Raw genomic sequence first — 17,346 nt, forward strand, 5'->3', positions numbered from 1 at the left:
TTCTAACGTGTTACCCGCATTATAAACCACACATTCACATTTGATGTTGTCTCTCACATAAAAAAGCACCCCTCCTACTCTTCCATCAGGTCTGTCTCTTCTGAAACATTGGTATCCGGGTACTGTGAACACACTCGCAGCAGTTGTGTTCACAGTACCCAGTTCTGAGTTGTGTAATGTTCAACTTCTTACAATATGAACATACAGAAAAAAATACTACACAATAAATCATAAGCTTTGAAATCCATCACTGATGCAGCCTGGGAGGGAACAGAGAATGCTCTTCTTTGTTGGTAACATTATTTTCCAACTCACAACCGTTCTCCTGCAATGACAACACTAACATGGATAACATGACCGATATCGCGCAAGGATTGCAGCTATATCTATATTGGTCCTGTCACGTCGGAATAAAGCCATCATAAACATTTACACAACAGACATGTCTGAATAACAGAAAGCCATTACTGTAACAGATAGAAGCCAGTGATGTTACAGATTCCAGGTCTGAGAGGGGCTTACTGTATGAATGCATGAAAAGCTGTAAAAGGAAGAATCACAGAGCTCCAGGGGTTTTCCAGCCACAGACGACAGGAAGGAAGATCAGTGGGAAGTTACACAGACATTGCTCTTTTTTTACTGATGATTACAAGGCTATGACTCATATAAAAGAAAACTGAATAGCATTTTTCCTTTTCCATCGTGAGAATCCTGGATGGATTGTGAGACGACGGGCCCCTAAGCGAGGTTTTAATTCAACACACGTTTACAGTGACAATGAGTGATAATGTCTGTCATGTCACCCTGGCATGTATACTGAAGGACAGAGCCGACACAATAAGTACCCAGGTTATTATCATTCAGACAGAACACCACGACACATAGGGCAGCAGTGACAGACACCCAAAGGCAAACAGAGTGGCATCGCCCATTTTCTTCTTAGACTTAGAAACATTGTTATCAGAATGTGATCAGATCAGCCAGACCATATCTTAGGGTGTTCTGGCTAGCATTGTGATCAGATCTCAATTTGACCACATTCTTAAGAACAAGTTGAAAGGTCACTTAACAGTGTCTCTTCCTGCTAGCTCAAGCTGCTCATCAAAACAGGTAATAGTTACTGTATTTTCCCTCACAAGAAGTTACTTAAATGCTTAAATATGGATAACAGGACGATGATTTCCAAGCCCCAAAAGCAGCATGGCTTCTCTCAACGTGAATCCTTATATTTGTTTAATTTGCAGATTACAAGAATACTATAAATGCAAAGGCTTGTGATCAGATGTCATTATTCAGATACAGATCACGTTATTACCAGGTTGAGACGAGTGAAACATTGAAAACCCAGGAGACCGTGTTTTTAATGACTGCACCCTTACATCAAATAGAACTATTCTAAATTTTTGATGTTTGATATCTTTGCAAACTCTGAGATGTCCTCTAAAGTTCTGGATTTGGTTGTTCCAGCAATTTGTTGATCCATTACATACAAGTTTAAGTGTAAATTCCTCTCCAGGTTCTTTCTTAGTAACAACTAGCTAGTGTCAAACAAGTGATTTGCTTAATCTGGTTGCAACATTAAACTTAGTAAAGTAAAATCTTTTGTGGTGCAACTGGCTTTAAGTTATCAATGTGTACATCTCCATTGTAAACACTGTATGGTATAACAAGGCTAAGTGTGAACATACAAACAGCTGGTACATCTGGCTCCTGCAGGTTTGAACTAAACTGGTAAAGACGAACTCACTTTGGGCTACACCTACATATTATTTTTTTGATTATTATTTAACTTAATTATTCAATTAAAATGTCAGGGAAGTGACAGTGAAAAATACTTATTACACTAAATTACAAAGTGACATCTCAATAATAAATAGCATTTTTGTCCAACCAACAGAAAAAACCCTAAAGAGATTCAATGTCTAATGATACAGAGAAAAGAAGTAAATCCTCACATTTTAGCAGCTGGAAGCAGAGAATATTTATTGTTTGCTTGACAAATGACAATTCATTGTCCATTATTCATATTGTTATTGATTAGTTTTCTTTCAATTGAAAAATCTCTTAACTAGTCATGTCAGTCCTAGTCTCAGCTGTGTTGAAGTTAAGGCCTTCCACCTGAACGAAATCATCTCAGAGAAATACTATTGTAAGATTCATATAATTTCAAGTTATGTGAATAACATAATAACAAAAGATATGCAAATCTGAAGTTCAACTTCATAGTTTCAAGGATTTATGGGAGCCCTTCAGACATCTACACTTTTGTATGTACTAGACTGTTTAGTATGGTTTATATCCAATTCCAGGGTGGCTGGTGGAGTCTGGAGTATGTGAGGAGCTTGAATGGCGTCAGATCAATATGAAGCTCAGGTTTCAGTAGACCTGAGGCCCCACTGGGGACCACATCCAGGGCTGAGGTAAAGCTGAAGTATCGACCAGCGGCTGGTCTTACCTTGATGATAGCCTCTAGCTCGTCTGGGGACACACAGGGGTGTTTCTGCAGGAAGGCTGCCTTCTCTGCGGTGATGGTGATCTTCTGGTTGTTTTCGAAGGGCTGCTCCAACGCTTGGAACACCAGGCCCCCCGCTACCAGATAGGCCACAACCACTACAAACACCGCCAGCACAGTCTTCAACTTCATCATGGTGAAGGGGGCTGAGCCGTCGGCCACTGCCTCCATGCTGGCCACCATGCTGGCAGGGCGGGTGGAGACAGAGAGGCGCGGCAGAGAGCAGCCCATAGGGTTCTGCATGGTGGCCACACTGGCCTGCACCAGGCTGGACTGAAGCATGCCTGACTGCACCTTCTTGGGGGGGACCAGGTTGGTCTGGACTGCCACTGAAACAAAGGAAAAATGAACAACTGTTGGGTGCTGTGTATCTGCAGAAAAGAAGAGGAGTTGAGCATAAAAATCTAATAAAAATGAACACCACCACTGCAATAATACAACAAAATAGGAGAATTAAACATGGACTCTTAAACATTTGATCTCTGTCATCTATTGTGTTTATTTATCGGGACAGTGTGCAGTTTTTATCATAAATGATGCACTGCACCAGAATTAAATCAAAGCTAATTTACATCTGTGGTCCACCACAATCAAAACATATAATAGCACAACAACAAACAGTATAAAGCAAAAAACACAAAACACAATATACAAAATACAAAGCTACACACAATAGCACATCACATCCACCCAAAATGTCACAAGAAATCAACAATTCAAGCATGTCAAACCAAAAGCAAGATTATTTGAGAGGACCATGAGATCAAATCCAGACTCAGTGGTCACAGAGCTAGGCAGCCTTCAGCAGGTTCTTCAACCTGGTTCTGAATGCACTAATTGAACTGCAGCTCTTCATATCATCAGGTAGGACATTCCACTGAGATGTGGCTTTCACAGAGAAAGCTGACTGTTCAAATGCAGTGCGAAGAAATGGTATGGTACAATCTTGTATAGAGGATATTCTGGATCTAATAGAACTTACTGAGCAAGTGTACACAAAGTCACATAGTGGAGGGGGGGTCAAACCATTTAAAAATTTATAAACAAATTTGTGAATAATCTAAAATTCTCAATGCTGATTTATTTTGTCTTACCGAAACCTGGCTGTGTCATGAAGAATATGTCAGCCTAAATGAATCCACTCTTCCCAGTCATATTAATACTCACACTCCTTGACACAGGAGATGGAGTTGCAGCCATTTTCAACTCAAGCCTAATAATCAACCCTAGACCTAAACTCATTCGAAAGCCTTGTTCTTAGTCTTTCACACCCAAACCGGAAAAGCCAGCTCTATTTGTTATTGTGTACTGCCCTCCTGGCCCGTACTCTGAATTTTTATGGGTTTTTTATTGAGTTTTTTTTTTATCAAGTTTAGTCTTTGGTACAGATAAAGTAAATATAGTGGGTGACTTTAATATTCATGTGGACATTGATAATGATAGCCTTAGCACTGTGTTTATCTCATTATTAGACTCCACTGGTTTCTCTCAGAGCATAAATAAACCCACTCACTAACCACATCCTCGACCTTGTTCTGAAATATGGCATCAAAATTGAACATTTAGTAGCCTTTCCACAGAATCCTCTTTTATTTATTAGCTCCAAAGTTAGCAACAATGGATTAGCCCAACCTAACGACACTAAACAGAGAACAGAGAAATATGTGGCTGCTGAGTCTCTCACGAGATTTGCTCAGCGCACCCAAAACCCCCAAACACAGGAACCTAAGAAACAGTTGTAAAACCAGATATATATCTAGACTGTTTTTCTCCAATCGATCTTCCTGAACTAATTCCAACTATTTCTTCTAAACCATCAACCTGTCTCTTAGACCCCATCCCAACTAGGCTGCTTAAGGATGTCTTACCCTTAGCTAGCACTTCTTTACTAGATATTATCACTCTGTCTTTAGTAACAGGCTATGTACCACAGTCCCTTAAAGCAGCTGTAATTAAACCTCTTCTTAAAAAGCCTACTATTGATTCAGGCATTTTAGCCAACTATAGACTTACATCTAACCTTCCCTTTCTCTCTAAGATCCTTGAAAAAGCAGTCGCCGATCAGTTATGTGACTTTCTACATAACAATAGTTTATTTGAGGATTTTCAGTCAGGATTTAGAGTGCATCATAGCACAGAGACAGCACTGGTGAAAGTTACAAATGACCTCTTAATTGCATCGGACAAAGGACTTCTCTTTGTACTTGTCTTGTTAGACCTTAGTGCTACATATGACACAATTGATCATCAAATCCTATTACAGAGACTGGAACATTTCATTGACATTAAAGGCATTAAGCTATTTAAGTCCTATTTATCAGATTGATTTCAGTCTGTACATGTTAATGATGAATCTTCCATGCACACAAAAGTCAGACACGGAGTTCCACAAGTTTCTGTGCTTGGACCAATATTATTCACCTCATATATGCTTCCTTTAGGTAATATTATTAGGAAGCACTCCATAAATTTTCATTGTTATGCAGATGATACCCAATTATATTTATCAATAAAGCCAGATGAAACCAATCAGTTAACTAAACTCCAAGCATGCCTTAAGGACATAAAGACCTACTAAACTCAGACAAAACTGAAGTTACCGTGCTTGGCCCTAAACACCTCAGAAACTACACTGGACAGCATTGCCCTGGCCTCCAGCACCACCATAGGAATCTAGGAGGTATCTTTGATCAGGATATGTCCTTCGACTCCCACATAAAACAAGTTTCAAGGGCAACCTTTTTTCACCTAAGTAACATTGCAAAAAGGCACATCAGGCACATCCTGTCCTCAATAAGATGCAGAAAAGCTAGTCCACATATTTTTTACTTCTAAGCTAGGTTGTTTTAATTCCTTATTATCAGGCTGCTCCAACAAGTCTCTGTAAACTGCTGGTCCAGAATGCAGCTGCACATGTACTGATAAAAACTAGGAAAAGAGATCCTTTGTCTCCAATTTTAGCTTCTCTGCACTGGCTTCTTGTGAAATCTAGAAGAGAATTTAAATTCGTTCTCCTCACCTTCAAAGCCCTGAATGGTCAGGCACCATCAGTGGTGAACAGTCAGGGCCTTCAAGGTATTCAGAGAAGGACCTGGAATCCTCAGTTAAAAAAATAAAAAATGTATATGATAAATAAAATAAATTAAATTTAAATTAAATTAATAAATAAAATCAATAAAAGTTGTCTGTGGGTTGTTTATCTGTACTATTACAGTTATGTTGACTTGTTTCTGTTGTTTTCTGTCCATACACTGCACATTTGAATGGTTCTGTGAAAAAAATGCAATCAATCAGATATTTTTCTATGCAGTCTCTGAGGAGAATATCCTCCATCCAAGGTATTCTATATCCTTGATAGAAAACCCTGACCATTAAACTGAATGGGAGCATACTTTTGGATTGACAGTTTGATCTACCAATCATATTTGGATTTGTACCCAATGGGCGTATTCTTTCAGATTTTCCCACTACTCCAGGGTATAAGCCTAAATTGTCTGGGACTGCCCATGATGCACTGATCTCCTCTCTCCTCCTCCCTCTCTCCATCTATATTTCTCTCAACTCAACCGGTCAAAGCAGATGGCCGCCCACCTAGAGCACTGTTCTGCTCAAGGTTTCTTCCCGTTAAAGGGGAGTTTTCCTTGCCGCTGTCACCAAGTGCTTGCCCATGGGGGAATGTTGGGTTTCTGTGAATTAAAGGGTACGGTCTAGACCTGCTCTATGTGAAAAGTGCCCTGAGACAACTTCTGTTGTGATTTGGCACTATGTAAATAAAATTGACTTGACTTGACTTGACTTGAATGATTAAGTGATGTTTCCTGCTGGTGAACGCTCTGACATGCAACAGGTAAACAGCATGAATGACCTTTCGTATGAGCACTGGCAAGGACAATTTGTTTGTTTTCAAAATGTCTGCTAATACCTTTATAAAAAAAGAGCTGGAGGGAGACAGAAAGACTGACAGAAAGAAAGTCCTCAGGGCGAATAAATTATAGTCCATATGGTAAATGGTAAAAGGTAAATGGACTGTACTCATATAGTGTTTTTCTAGTATTCCAACCACTCAAAGTGCTTTTACACTACGAGTCACTTTCACCCATTCACACACATTCATATGCTGAATGGGTACAGGGGTACCATACAAGGTCCCACCTTACAGTAACATAACGTAACGAGTGTAGTTGTCATCAAGAGTACTTCACCTGGTTCATTGTCCCTCCTGTGTGTGTAGCACACACAAGGAGGGCTCAGCCCTGCCTGTGGTGCACCATAGAGAGCAGAGAAGAGAAGTGTGACCATAAATGACAGCAAATCACAGCTAAGACTCTCACACTGAGCTGAAATTAAATGAGTGCACATAAATTTGGTACATAGCAAAAATAAAGTCATTTCATGTCATGTCATTCATGGTTGCCGTCTCACCTCCTCTCTCCTCTTTTCTGCTCTTTCTCAGCGCGGGCAAAGCTGCACCCTTGTGTGTGCAGCGCAGCAGAGGAGAGACAGACAGTGGTGGAAAGTTGGAGAGCTGACGACAACTACACTCGTTACGTTACTGTAAGTGCAATAAAATGACTCCAATGACGAAAAATATTGCCGTAAAGAGTGTGATTTATGTCACAATGAAATAAACGATAGCGCATAATATGAAACGATCGACGTTTTTTCTCTTTTCACACAATATATATCGTCATATCACACAGCTCAAATGTAATCAGGGTCATCTCAGCTTGTAGACATTTACAGCTGAAAGCCTGCATTGGAAACTGGAGGTGGCATTTCAAAGGCGTGGGGATTCACCTGACAGGGAAGGTCAAATAAGTTGCATTATGGGAAATGTAGGATGCAGTGCTTTTGGAGCATGACCCTGGTGACTGAAAGGTAAGATGCAAGTCAAAACAAAGCCATGTCTTAACTTGCTTCCTAATGGGTTGGCACTAGTCAGAAAAGCAGCATGCATATATGATGCGTTCACTGTGTGCTGGCTGCAGGTTTCTGTGTTGTGATGCACGATGAAACGGCCATTGCATGTCGCACTCACTCAAAGTCAGGATATCTACGCCTCTGCTGCAACGATTTTGACCAATTAATAACATCCTTTATAAATTACCCTAAAGTCCCCTAACTTTATGGATGTATACTAAATCTACTCTGGAGTAACACTTTAATACACTGCATCACCATGAAAAAATTGGGCCTCATGCATGAATGTATTCTTATTTTTCTCTTATATTTGTTCTTGCACCAAGCAATAAGAGGAAAATAAGAAAATCCTAAGTGAGATTCAACAAACTCTCTTAACTGCCTGAACTGATCATAAATCGCTTGTTTCAGCCTGAAGAATGCCACCTGTTCATAAGGAGGTGCGCGTTCGTGAGAATTGATCATTAGTATAATCCACGCCCCTAAAACTGCCTTATAAGGCTCCATGTTCCACTCTGTTTGTGATCGAGTTTTTTTCACAAAAAAGTTGCAGAAGAGTAAAAACATTACGTAACTTCAATTCCTGCTTTCAGAAATCATCAGAAGACAAACACATAACAAATTTAGGACATGCAGTAGGAGACCCGAAAACAATTAGAAAATATGAATTCAGCTAACATGTCATCAGCCCAGCTCTGCACTGTGACAGAAATGAAGAGGGAATGCTTTGACATGGAATTAGATGCTAAAAAAAATCTTTCTAAAGCAAAGCATTCCATGATGGGAGGCGGTCATGCGACAGTCACAGAGATACAGATGAGTGACAAATTAAAGGAAAAACTGGTACAGGTCTGAATGCTTGACCCCTACAGTGAGGGGATCTGGTGGCTCTGTTATCCTTTGGGGGCCATTCTGCTGGCATGGTTTGGGTCCACTTGTCCCCTTAGAGGGAAGGGTTACTGCAAATCAATACAATGTTGTTCTGAGGGATAACCTTTAACCTATGATGAAACATTTCTATCCAACTTCAACTTCAACTTCAGTTTATTTAAAGTGCACATCACCCAGAGAGTTTCTGTACACTGTAAACAACAACAGAAAGGAAAGAGGCACACGATAATACATGTAAAAGTACACACACATACACACACACTCACACACATGTATACTGGTAGAAATGTTAATATTACAACACAAGGTTGAGGTTATTGATTTTAAAACTGGGATCATATAACCCTAACAGGGTACAGGAGGAAAACAATTAGTGATTAGGGTTCCCAGTCGGTGAAATTAGAAATCATAGTAAACAGAAAAAAGATGTGTTTTCAGCCTGCATTTGAAATTATCAACAGAGCTTGCCTCCTGAATGTGCAGTGGTAGATTATTCCAGAGAAATAGAGCTCAACGGGGCTCAACCACCAAAAGTGTTCTTATTGAATCGAGGAACAATTAAGTATCCAGCACCAAGGGAGGGGACGTGATGGAGTATACGGAGCAATAAGGCTGGAGATATATGAAGGAGCCAATCCATTTAAAGCCTTAAAGGTAAGAAAGAGGAGACATCTGTACCATTGTTACATGATTGAGTTTTTAGACTTTGTGAGGACTCTGCGTTCTGAACCAATTGAAGACCTTTTGTTGCTGTTTTAGGTAGGCCAGAGAAAAATGCATTACAGTAGTCTATTCCATATTTTATACAGGCATGTATGAGGATTTCAATATCTGAATTTGATAACATTTGGCATATTTAGGCTATTTTATGCAGGTGGAAGAAGGCAGTTTATGTTATATACTTAATATGTGGCTCAAATGTAAGGGATAGATCAAATACTATTCGCAGATTCTTGATTGCATGGGTCTGAGAAATTGTGAAGCCACTGAGATTGATGTATAAGTCTGTAAAAACAGATGTGAATCTAGCTGGACCAACAAGCAGCATTTCGGTCTTGTGTGCATTAAAATGCAGGAAATTATTGCACATCTAGTGATGGACTTCTGACAAACATGTCTTTAATTTAACTTGCTGGGAGGAGTCACTGATTGTTACAGGAAGATAGATTTGTGTGTCATCAGCATAGCAGTGATATTGTGTTATGTTCTGTTTTTTGAAAACGTGACCAATGGACAGCAAGTAAACACAAAACAGAAGTGGACTGAGTACTAATTCTTCAAAAAGATACTCCCTCATTCGGTGTTTTGATGATGGTGGTGGAGTAAGAGAAAATTCTAGGTATGATAAAATTGATGAAATCATTCATACGTGCATTTTAAGAACTAATCTGTTCGTTCGGGTGCTTCTTGCATGAGGCCCATTGTTCTTACCCACATAAATGTTTTGGTACACAGTAGGGGGAGGTTTTGGTTATTAGCAATAATTAATAATTATCAAAGTAATTATTAATTATTAAAAATCAACAAAGTTATTAATGTAAATTAATAACAATGGGGCCCACCCTGAGATCAGGGACCAATAACCAAAACAGTGAAAACAGTCTCAAAAAGGGTATTCACTTTAAAAATGTCAATATCTGAGAGACATTAACATCGATAAGGTGAACAGTGAAGGTTTGAATTTGAGCACTGACCCCGTCAACAAGCCTTTATCACAGTATGTATACAAACAATCACAGGAAGCTTCTCTTTAAATGCACAACAGAGTTTATTAACATCAGCAGTACCAATTATAAATCAATAACGCCTCAATTAACAAACATCTATCATACTACTACTGGGGATAACTCTGTTGCCGAGTTATTTGCTCACCACGTATGTCGGACAAAGCTGAGCGTCTCTGTTGCTTAGCAACACATATCTGACTACAGTGTAGTGTGTGTGAGTGTCTACACACGTGTGTGTACATGCAAGTGGGTTACTAGAGAGGAGAGGGTGAAGACACCAAAGAACAAAAGATCTCAGCGATCATGGGAAGAGAGAGACATGGCGTGCGACAGTACTTATTCACCGGTCTGATTTCAACAAATTAAATGCAACCCACGGTCTCGCACACAATGGCAGGCTAACATAAAGCAGTCCAAGCAGTTGGACAGACACAAATCAGTTTGGCATGGTAAACACAACCAAAATGAGCAGCAGACACAACAATACTTCACAGTATCCTCAGCAGCAGCAAAACCGGACTTCCAATTGGTTAACTTCACAACAAAATAATACACTCAAATATCCTAACTCTGCCCAGACTTAAGCTTCTTACTTGTGTTGCTTAAGGAAGTGAGTAGGGTGTGCTTCAGTCTGTCTTTTGGGTCCAGCTCGGTTCCTCAGCACGGATGCTGACGGAACTGTCCTTGCACTCTGCTGATCTGCTGATCCTTGGCGGCATTGCGGGGGAAACAGCAGAGTTGACTTACTTAAAGATGAGCGGGGCACAGAGGTTATCCTTCGCTTTCTTCTGAAGAAAAGGTGGAAGAGTGCTGGGTTGCAAAGCGGTCTCCTGTGTGCTCGGTTGAACAGAGAGGAATCTCCACTTGTCCAGCGAGGTTGAGATCGTATGGCCTAGTTACAGTCAAGTACTTACAGGAGTTACTTCCTTTCATTAGCTGGCGAGCAGCTCGGAAGCACTGGTCCAAGGAGGGAGTGGAGTGTTTATAATCTCGGTGACATCACGGCTGTGTGTTTCCGGCGGGTCTCATCCAATGGGAGCCGAGTGTTTGACTCTGCTGGATTTCACACCTAGGTGTGAGTTAAGCAGAGCATGATGGGAGTTGAAGTCCATTTGACGTCATTTTGTTTGAATTGGTGCCTTTCCTTGTTATAAGGCTTTGTGACTACGTGCAGCCCTGCCTATGTCTCATGCCAGTGGCATATGAGGCCCAACAAGTGTATTTCAAATTCTAGACAAGATGTCAAAGCTTCCAAAGATATCCAACAAGGCAGGCTGGATTTTGGAGAAATATCTCAAAAAAGATAGATTGTTTGTACGGGAAAATTCTAAAGATTAAATTATTTAGTCGAGTGATCAATCGACAGAAAATTAATCTGCAACTATTTTATAATTGTTTTATTTTTAAAGATAAATTAGTAGTTCCAGCTCCTAAAATGTGGTAATAAATGCAATATCTCTAGGTTTTGTACTGTTGGTTGGACAAAAGAAGCAACCTGAAGATTTAAAATCTTTTGAAAACTAGTTTTTGACATTGTATAGACCAAGGAATCAATGAATTAATCAAGCAAAATAGAGAGTCCATTCTTGACTCTAGATTTAGTAGTTTGATAAGAAAACTCTACCTCAAGGTCTACTTACTATCTTTCTCCAGAGCTTTCAACTTCATATCACAATCATCATCAACAGATGAGTTTGCAGATGCAGTGGATGAATCACTACCACGGTAGAACTGAAAGAGCTGAAGATGACTGTGAGATGTGGATGAAAGTGCTGGTAAAATGATTAAATGAAAATGGCATTACCTAATTTTTTAGGTAATATCTCATTAAAGGTGTTCTGTGTCAATAAAGACACAACTTGTTGCTAAATGTCACACCATCTGTTAGAGCAACACAGGCTGTTGGCTGTGGTAGATTAACTCCCAGTGTGACAGACAGCGTCAAGAAAACAAAAGAGGTGGATTTTTACATTTTACCATCTATTCACTAAATAATGTTATGTAACAGTGGTCTGGGGAATCGTGACCACTGTGCCACATTTCACCAACACTGAGCATACTTGTGAAAACCAATGGAATCGACTCCTTTGATTTATGTAACCAATCAGCTGCAATGTGCAGAGAAAATTGCTTTCCATGCACAGTTCACATACAGGTGCACTGATGAACGGACTGCATGTTCCACAAATAATGAAATTGATGGTGTGGGACCAATACTTGGAAATGAAAGGGAGCTGTCATATCTCCTTAGAAGGCTGTGTGCTGAACAGATAAATCACCTGTACAGGCTGTAATGGCTGGGTAAACATGCCGATGCTGTGAAGGGACGTGACACACATGCAGGATGTGGGGGGATCTACCCAGTAGTGGATGAGGTAATGTTTTAACCAAAACCCTGTGTAGATCTCTCCACTGCATCACACTGAAGCTTTTGTTGACTGGCAGCTTCTGTCACATTTTCCTACAAAGCATAATCTACTCATCTGAATCTCTTCCTTTCCTCCCTCTGAGTCATTTCTTCCCAGGTATCAACACATGCCCCCCCCCCTCTCTCTTTTTGAGATGCCACAGTGAAGAAGCGGCTGCAGTATTCTCCCATAGTAAACTTAAGCATGCAGAATCAGCCTCTACTGCTGTATTTCTCTGGAAAGAGTCATTTCATGGTCACCATTAATCTTTAATTGACAAAGCCTGCTGGCGCTGCGTGGTAGAAACAACCACAGTGGCTGCAGGTTGTGGAGACCAAATAAAGGCAGTAAAGACTGTATAAAGGAACATCCTCACAGACTGCAGCATGTCATTTAAAACAGCTTGTAGTGAGATGAACTTAAGAGGAACTTTCACCAATTTGGGAATTTGGGAAAATGCAGTTTGAATAGCCTTTTTTTGACTTAAAACATCCTGCAGCCTGTGCAGCCAAAATTAAACAAAACGACTAACTGACAGTCTAACCTGGTGGAGGGTTCACGTTCCCTGGTTTTCTTGGATTCTCAGTCGGAAATTTCATCTTGATTCTCCTGGCTCCTGATGCTGCTGTTGAAGGAAATCGATTTATTTAATCTCTCGGTGTCCTTTCGGTCGATTCCGTCGACTTTAACCGAGAGAGGATGGAGAACGGCAGGGAGTAAAAACACATCATCCGCGGCGTATAGTTCTGCTTTAGTGGCTGAGAGGCTGGTTGGGTACAGCGCCTCTTCTCTCTTCACACACGGCGGTCCTCAGGAGCGCACACCCACTGCTCGCCGCATCACCGTCTGCATTGTATTGTAGAAGCTAAGCACCGTGGACGCGCGCAGTGGGAGACGATGCTCCATTGAGGAATGTAACGCTTACATTGTGATGTTTTTTTTTTTTTTTTTCCTACAATGTGTTTACGTCAGGATGCAGTGGTACAGAGAGTCTGCACAGCGAGTTGTCAGCATACACCTCTCTCCGACGCAAAGCTGTCTCTGGTGCGTTGTGGCTGTGTCTCCACGTCGCGGCGCACCGGCATGCCAGGCGGCTGCGTAGCCTACTGCAAGACACGACGTCAGTTACTGAAAGACAACAGTTTGCCTGTAGGAGGGGGGGAGAGGAGAGGGTTAGAAAGACAACATGAGAGGGAAAGAAACAAAGGTAAAGAATGCAAAAGGAAGGGAGAAAAAAATTAAGAAGTGATTAAAATAGAGAAGAGTTGAAGGTATAAGAGGAGGGGAGATGAAAAAGAGAAAGGAGAGCGATAGAAAGGAAAGGGGAATGGGATGTAATGAATACGAAGATAGAGATAAGAGAAAATGAAATTGGAAAGAAGGAAAAGAAGAGGAGAGGAAAGGTGATAAGAGGACACAATAGATGAGCAGTGAGCAATGGAATGGAAAAACAGCAAAAAGGAGGAAAAAATAGAGAGTGAGAGAAGGAAAAGGACAATGGAAAGGTGAGGAAATGGCAGTCTAGAAAAAGGGGTAATTAGGGGTAGGGGAGAAAACTTATGAAAAGAAAAATACAGGAAAGGAAAGGAAAGAGGCAAAAAGAGGAGAGGAGAAAAAGAAAACAAGTAAAAGGGCAGAGGGCACAATGGGAGATGAAAAAGAGGTGTAGAGGAAGGAAGCTTGGTGGGAAGAGTAGGAGAATGGGAGGCAGGAAGGACAGAAGAAAGGAGATGTATGGGGATGTGAGAGTGGACAAGGGGCAAAGATGAGGAGAGAATGAAAGGAAAAGGGTCAGAGGGGAAATGTTTCACTTTTACTCTTACAGAAAGAAATGAATCTTGTAAATGGACATGAGAAGCTGAATGCTGCAGCAAACATCATTAAGTCTGTCAGCATTACACCAGAAAAAGCGGTGTCCAATTGAGTGTCCACAAAATGCTTTGTTCTACAGTTCTGTGTGATGGAACCAGTCAGTTTAAGAGAGGATGATACAGACTGAGTTACACAGAGAGAACTAAGAACATTTTCAGCTTATTCTTATTGTTCAGATCTGGATCCAAAATTAAAATCATCCAAAGCACTGTCATCATTCAAGTCCCTGGCAAGAAAAGGTTATCTACACAGTATTGTAATGAGTTGTCTCATTAATAGATTTAATATTGTTTTTTGTTTAAAACACTTTATTTTGGACTTTACGGCTTCTCTGTTTCCTTATTGTTTCCTATCATTATAAAACATTGTCAGATTATTACCCTACTAATATCTGAATATTTATATGTATAAAAATGACCCAAACAATATCTTGGGTTAAAAAAAAGTGTATATATATTGTATACGGATATTTGGATCACTTGATTTTATTTCAGCACTGTGGACAGCTATGTCATTAATTAATGATCAATTGATGCCTGTTTAGCAGTGATGGAAGAAGTTTTGAGAGTTTTTACTTTAAGTAGAAATACCACAGTACAGAATCATTTGCAAGTGAGAGTCCTTTATTTTAAATCTTCCTTAAGTAAAATGCGTAAGTATTAGTTACGAAATTTGCTTTTATATTTAATTGTAATTATAGTTGCAACTGCTCTATTGTTGTTTTATTTCTTCCAAGAGGTGTTATTGAGTCTTTTTCATCATGTTGCAATAACTGAGTTTGCCCATAGACTTTATGTTACATAATCAGTGCTTTCAGGAATCCTGTTGTAAACATTAATCATTATGAATATTATTTAAGGTAAGACTGTTGAATAGTATTTGGTGTTTGTGTGTGTGTATGTGTTTTGTATGATTAGACTGAGACGATTAACCCAAAGGCCAGTGTGTACTCAGTTATTGTATTGCAGTTATTGCACCTCCTTGTGGACTGCCTTAGTCATGAAAAGTCAAGTCAAGTCAAATTTATTTATATAGCACATTTCATACAGCGTAAACTCAATGTGCTTAAAAACAAGTAAAGATGATACATGAAAAAAATATATAACATCACATTAACATTACATTTATAAAACAAATAAGATAAAACATAAAATAAGGAGATGTTACATATATAAAAACATATAAGACAGCATATAAAATTAGAAGGTGAGAGGGTATTACAATAAGAAAGTAGAGTCATAAGGTATTATTATTATCAATGTTAAAAGAAATAACAATAATAATACTGTTTCTAAAATGAAGGTTTTACCCATTAACCTAACTAAAAGCATGCGAAAAAAGATGTGTTTTTAGTCTACTTTTAAAGGAAGGCACTGTTGTAACAGACCTGAGTTCATGTGATAGAGAATACCAGAGAGGAGGACCATAATGACTGAAGGCACCATGAGCTGATTTAGTTTTTATTCTTGGTATAGTGAGGAGACCTTTATTTGATAATCTCAAGGATCTGTCTGGTGTGTATTCAGAGAGCATGTCAACAATGTAGGAGGAAGCCAAGCTGTTCATAGCTTTAAAAACAATAACAAGTATTTTAAAATCAATTCTTTGCTTTACTGGTAGCCAGTGAAGAGAAATTAAAACAGGATTGATGTGATCACACATTTTGGTTTTGGTTAATACTCAAGCTGCAGCATTCTGAATAAGCTGGAGTTTATTAAGCGCTTGCTTTGCAGGTCCAGCAAAGAGTCCATTACAATAGTCTAGTCAACTGGAAATGAATGCATGAACCAACTTTTCAGAATCTGACTGTAACAGGAAAGTTTTTGACATGCTCACAGGGTTTTAATGACAGGGGAGTTAAAAAAGAGTGAATATGGTCCCTCAAAGCCTTTGGACCTGAAATCTCCATTTTGTCTTCATTTAGCTGCAAGAAATTTTGGCCATCCAATATTTAACTTCAGTAATGCACTGGATGAGATCATTCACTGGATTTAGGTGGTTGGCAGAAACAGATATGTATAACTGTGTGTCATCAGCATAGGACTGATATGATATGTTGTATTGTTGAATGATGGATCCAAGTGGGAGCATATACAAGTTAAACAGTAGAGAACCAAGAATTGACCCTTGAGGGACCCCATATGGAATGCTGACTTCATCTGATTCAGAGTCACCAACAGAAACAGAAAAGGATCTACCAGTAAGGTAAGAAGAAAGCCAGTTAAGAACAGTGCCTCTTAGGCCTAAACAGTGTTCAAGGCGCTTAAGAAGAATTACATGGTCAACTGTATCAAAGGCTGCACTGAGGTCAAGAAGTACTAGAACAGTAATTTTGAGGTTGTCAGAGCTAAGATCATTCACAACTCTGACCAGGGCAGTTTCTGTACTGTGGTTAACTCTAAAACCAGACTGGTAAACTTCAAAGAAATTGTTATATGACAGATACATGTGTAATTGTTGATATACAACCTTTTCAAGAATTTTCTCCAGGAATTGTAGGTTTGAGGTTAGTCTATAGTTCTCTAGGACAAATGGATCAAGATTGCTCTTCTTTATCAATGGTGTAACAATCGCGTGTTTGAGAGCTGTAGGGAAGATTCCAGAGAGTAGAGAGGCATTAACAATTTCAAGGACACCATTTACCAAACAGTTGAGAACACTTTTAAACAACTTGGTGGACATTGGGTCAAGAGCACATGTAGCAGAGCTTAACTGTTGTACTACTTCTTGTAGCTTATAACTTTGAATGGGAGCGAAGTTGGAGAGAGTGTTGGCAGTATAGCACTGAGTGAAAGAAGAGAAGTTGCTTGCACCAGCAGAAGAAGCCATGATTTTGTTTCGAATGTTAATAATCTTGGACTAAGATTTTCGCTAATAATTTGAGAAAAGTAATGCTGTCTAGATGTTTTTATTTCTTTGTTATATTTACTGAGCAAGTCTTTATAGAGAATATAATCAGCCTGCAATTTGGTCTTACGCCATTTGCGCTCAGGTTTACGGCAAGTTCTTTTTAGTG

The 17,346-nt window shown here is 39.6% G+C and overlaps 1 protein-coding gene across 3 annotated transcripts in view; it reads right to left on the reverse strand.

Moving 5' to 3' along the window:
* Positions 1–14,643, reverse strand: part of LOC121882914 (potassium channel subfamily K member 10-like) — a 34,396-nt gene extending 19,753 nt beyond the window's left edge. For 2 of the 3 annotated variants that reach the window (XM_042391429.1, XM_042391430.1), the window contains exons 1-2: positions 13,003–14,643; positions 2,456–2,841 (exon numbers count right to left, since the gene is read on the reverse strand). In XM_042391429.1, the coding sequence (XP_042247363.1) occupies positions 2,456–2,841; positions 13,003–13,057 (441 nt within the window). In that variant the 5' untranslated portion in view covers positions 13,058–14,643. Of the gene's footprint in view, positions 1–1,972; positions 2,842–13,002 lie in introns of those variants that run through there. The other variant, XM_042391428.1, reaches the window with a different exon arrangement.
* Between the last annotated feature and the right edge of the window lie 2,703 nt (positions 14,644–17,346).

Source organism: Thunnus maccoyii, chromosome 17, assembly GCF_910596095.1.
Source record: "Thunnus maccoyii chromosome 17, fThuMac1.1, whole genome shotgun sequence".
NCBI classification, from domain to species: Eukaryota; Metazoa; Chordata; class Actinopteri; order Scombriformes; family Scombridae; genus Thunnus; species Thunnus maccoyii.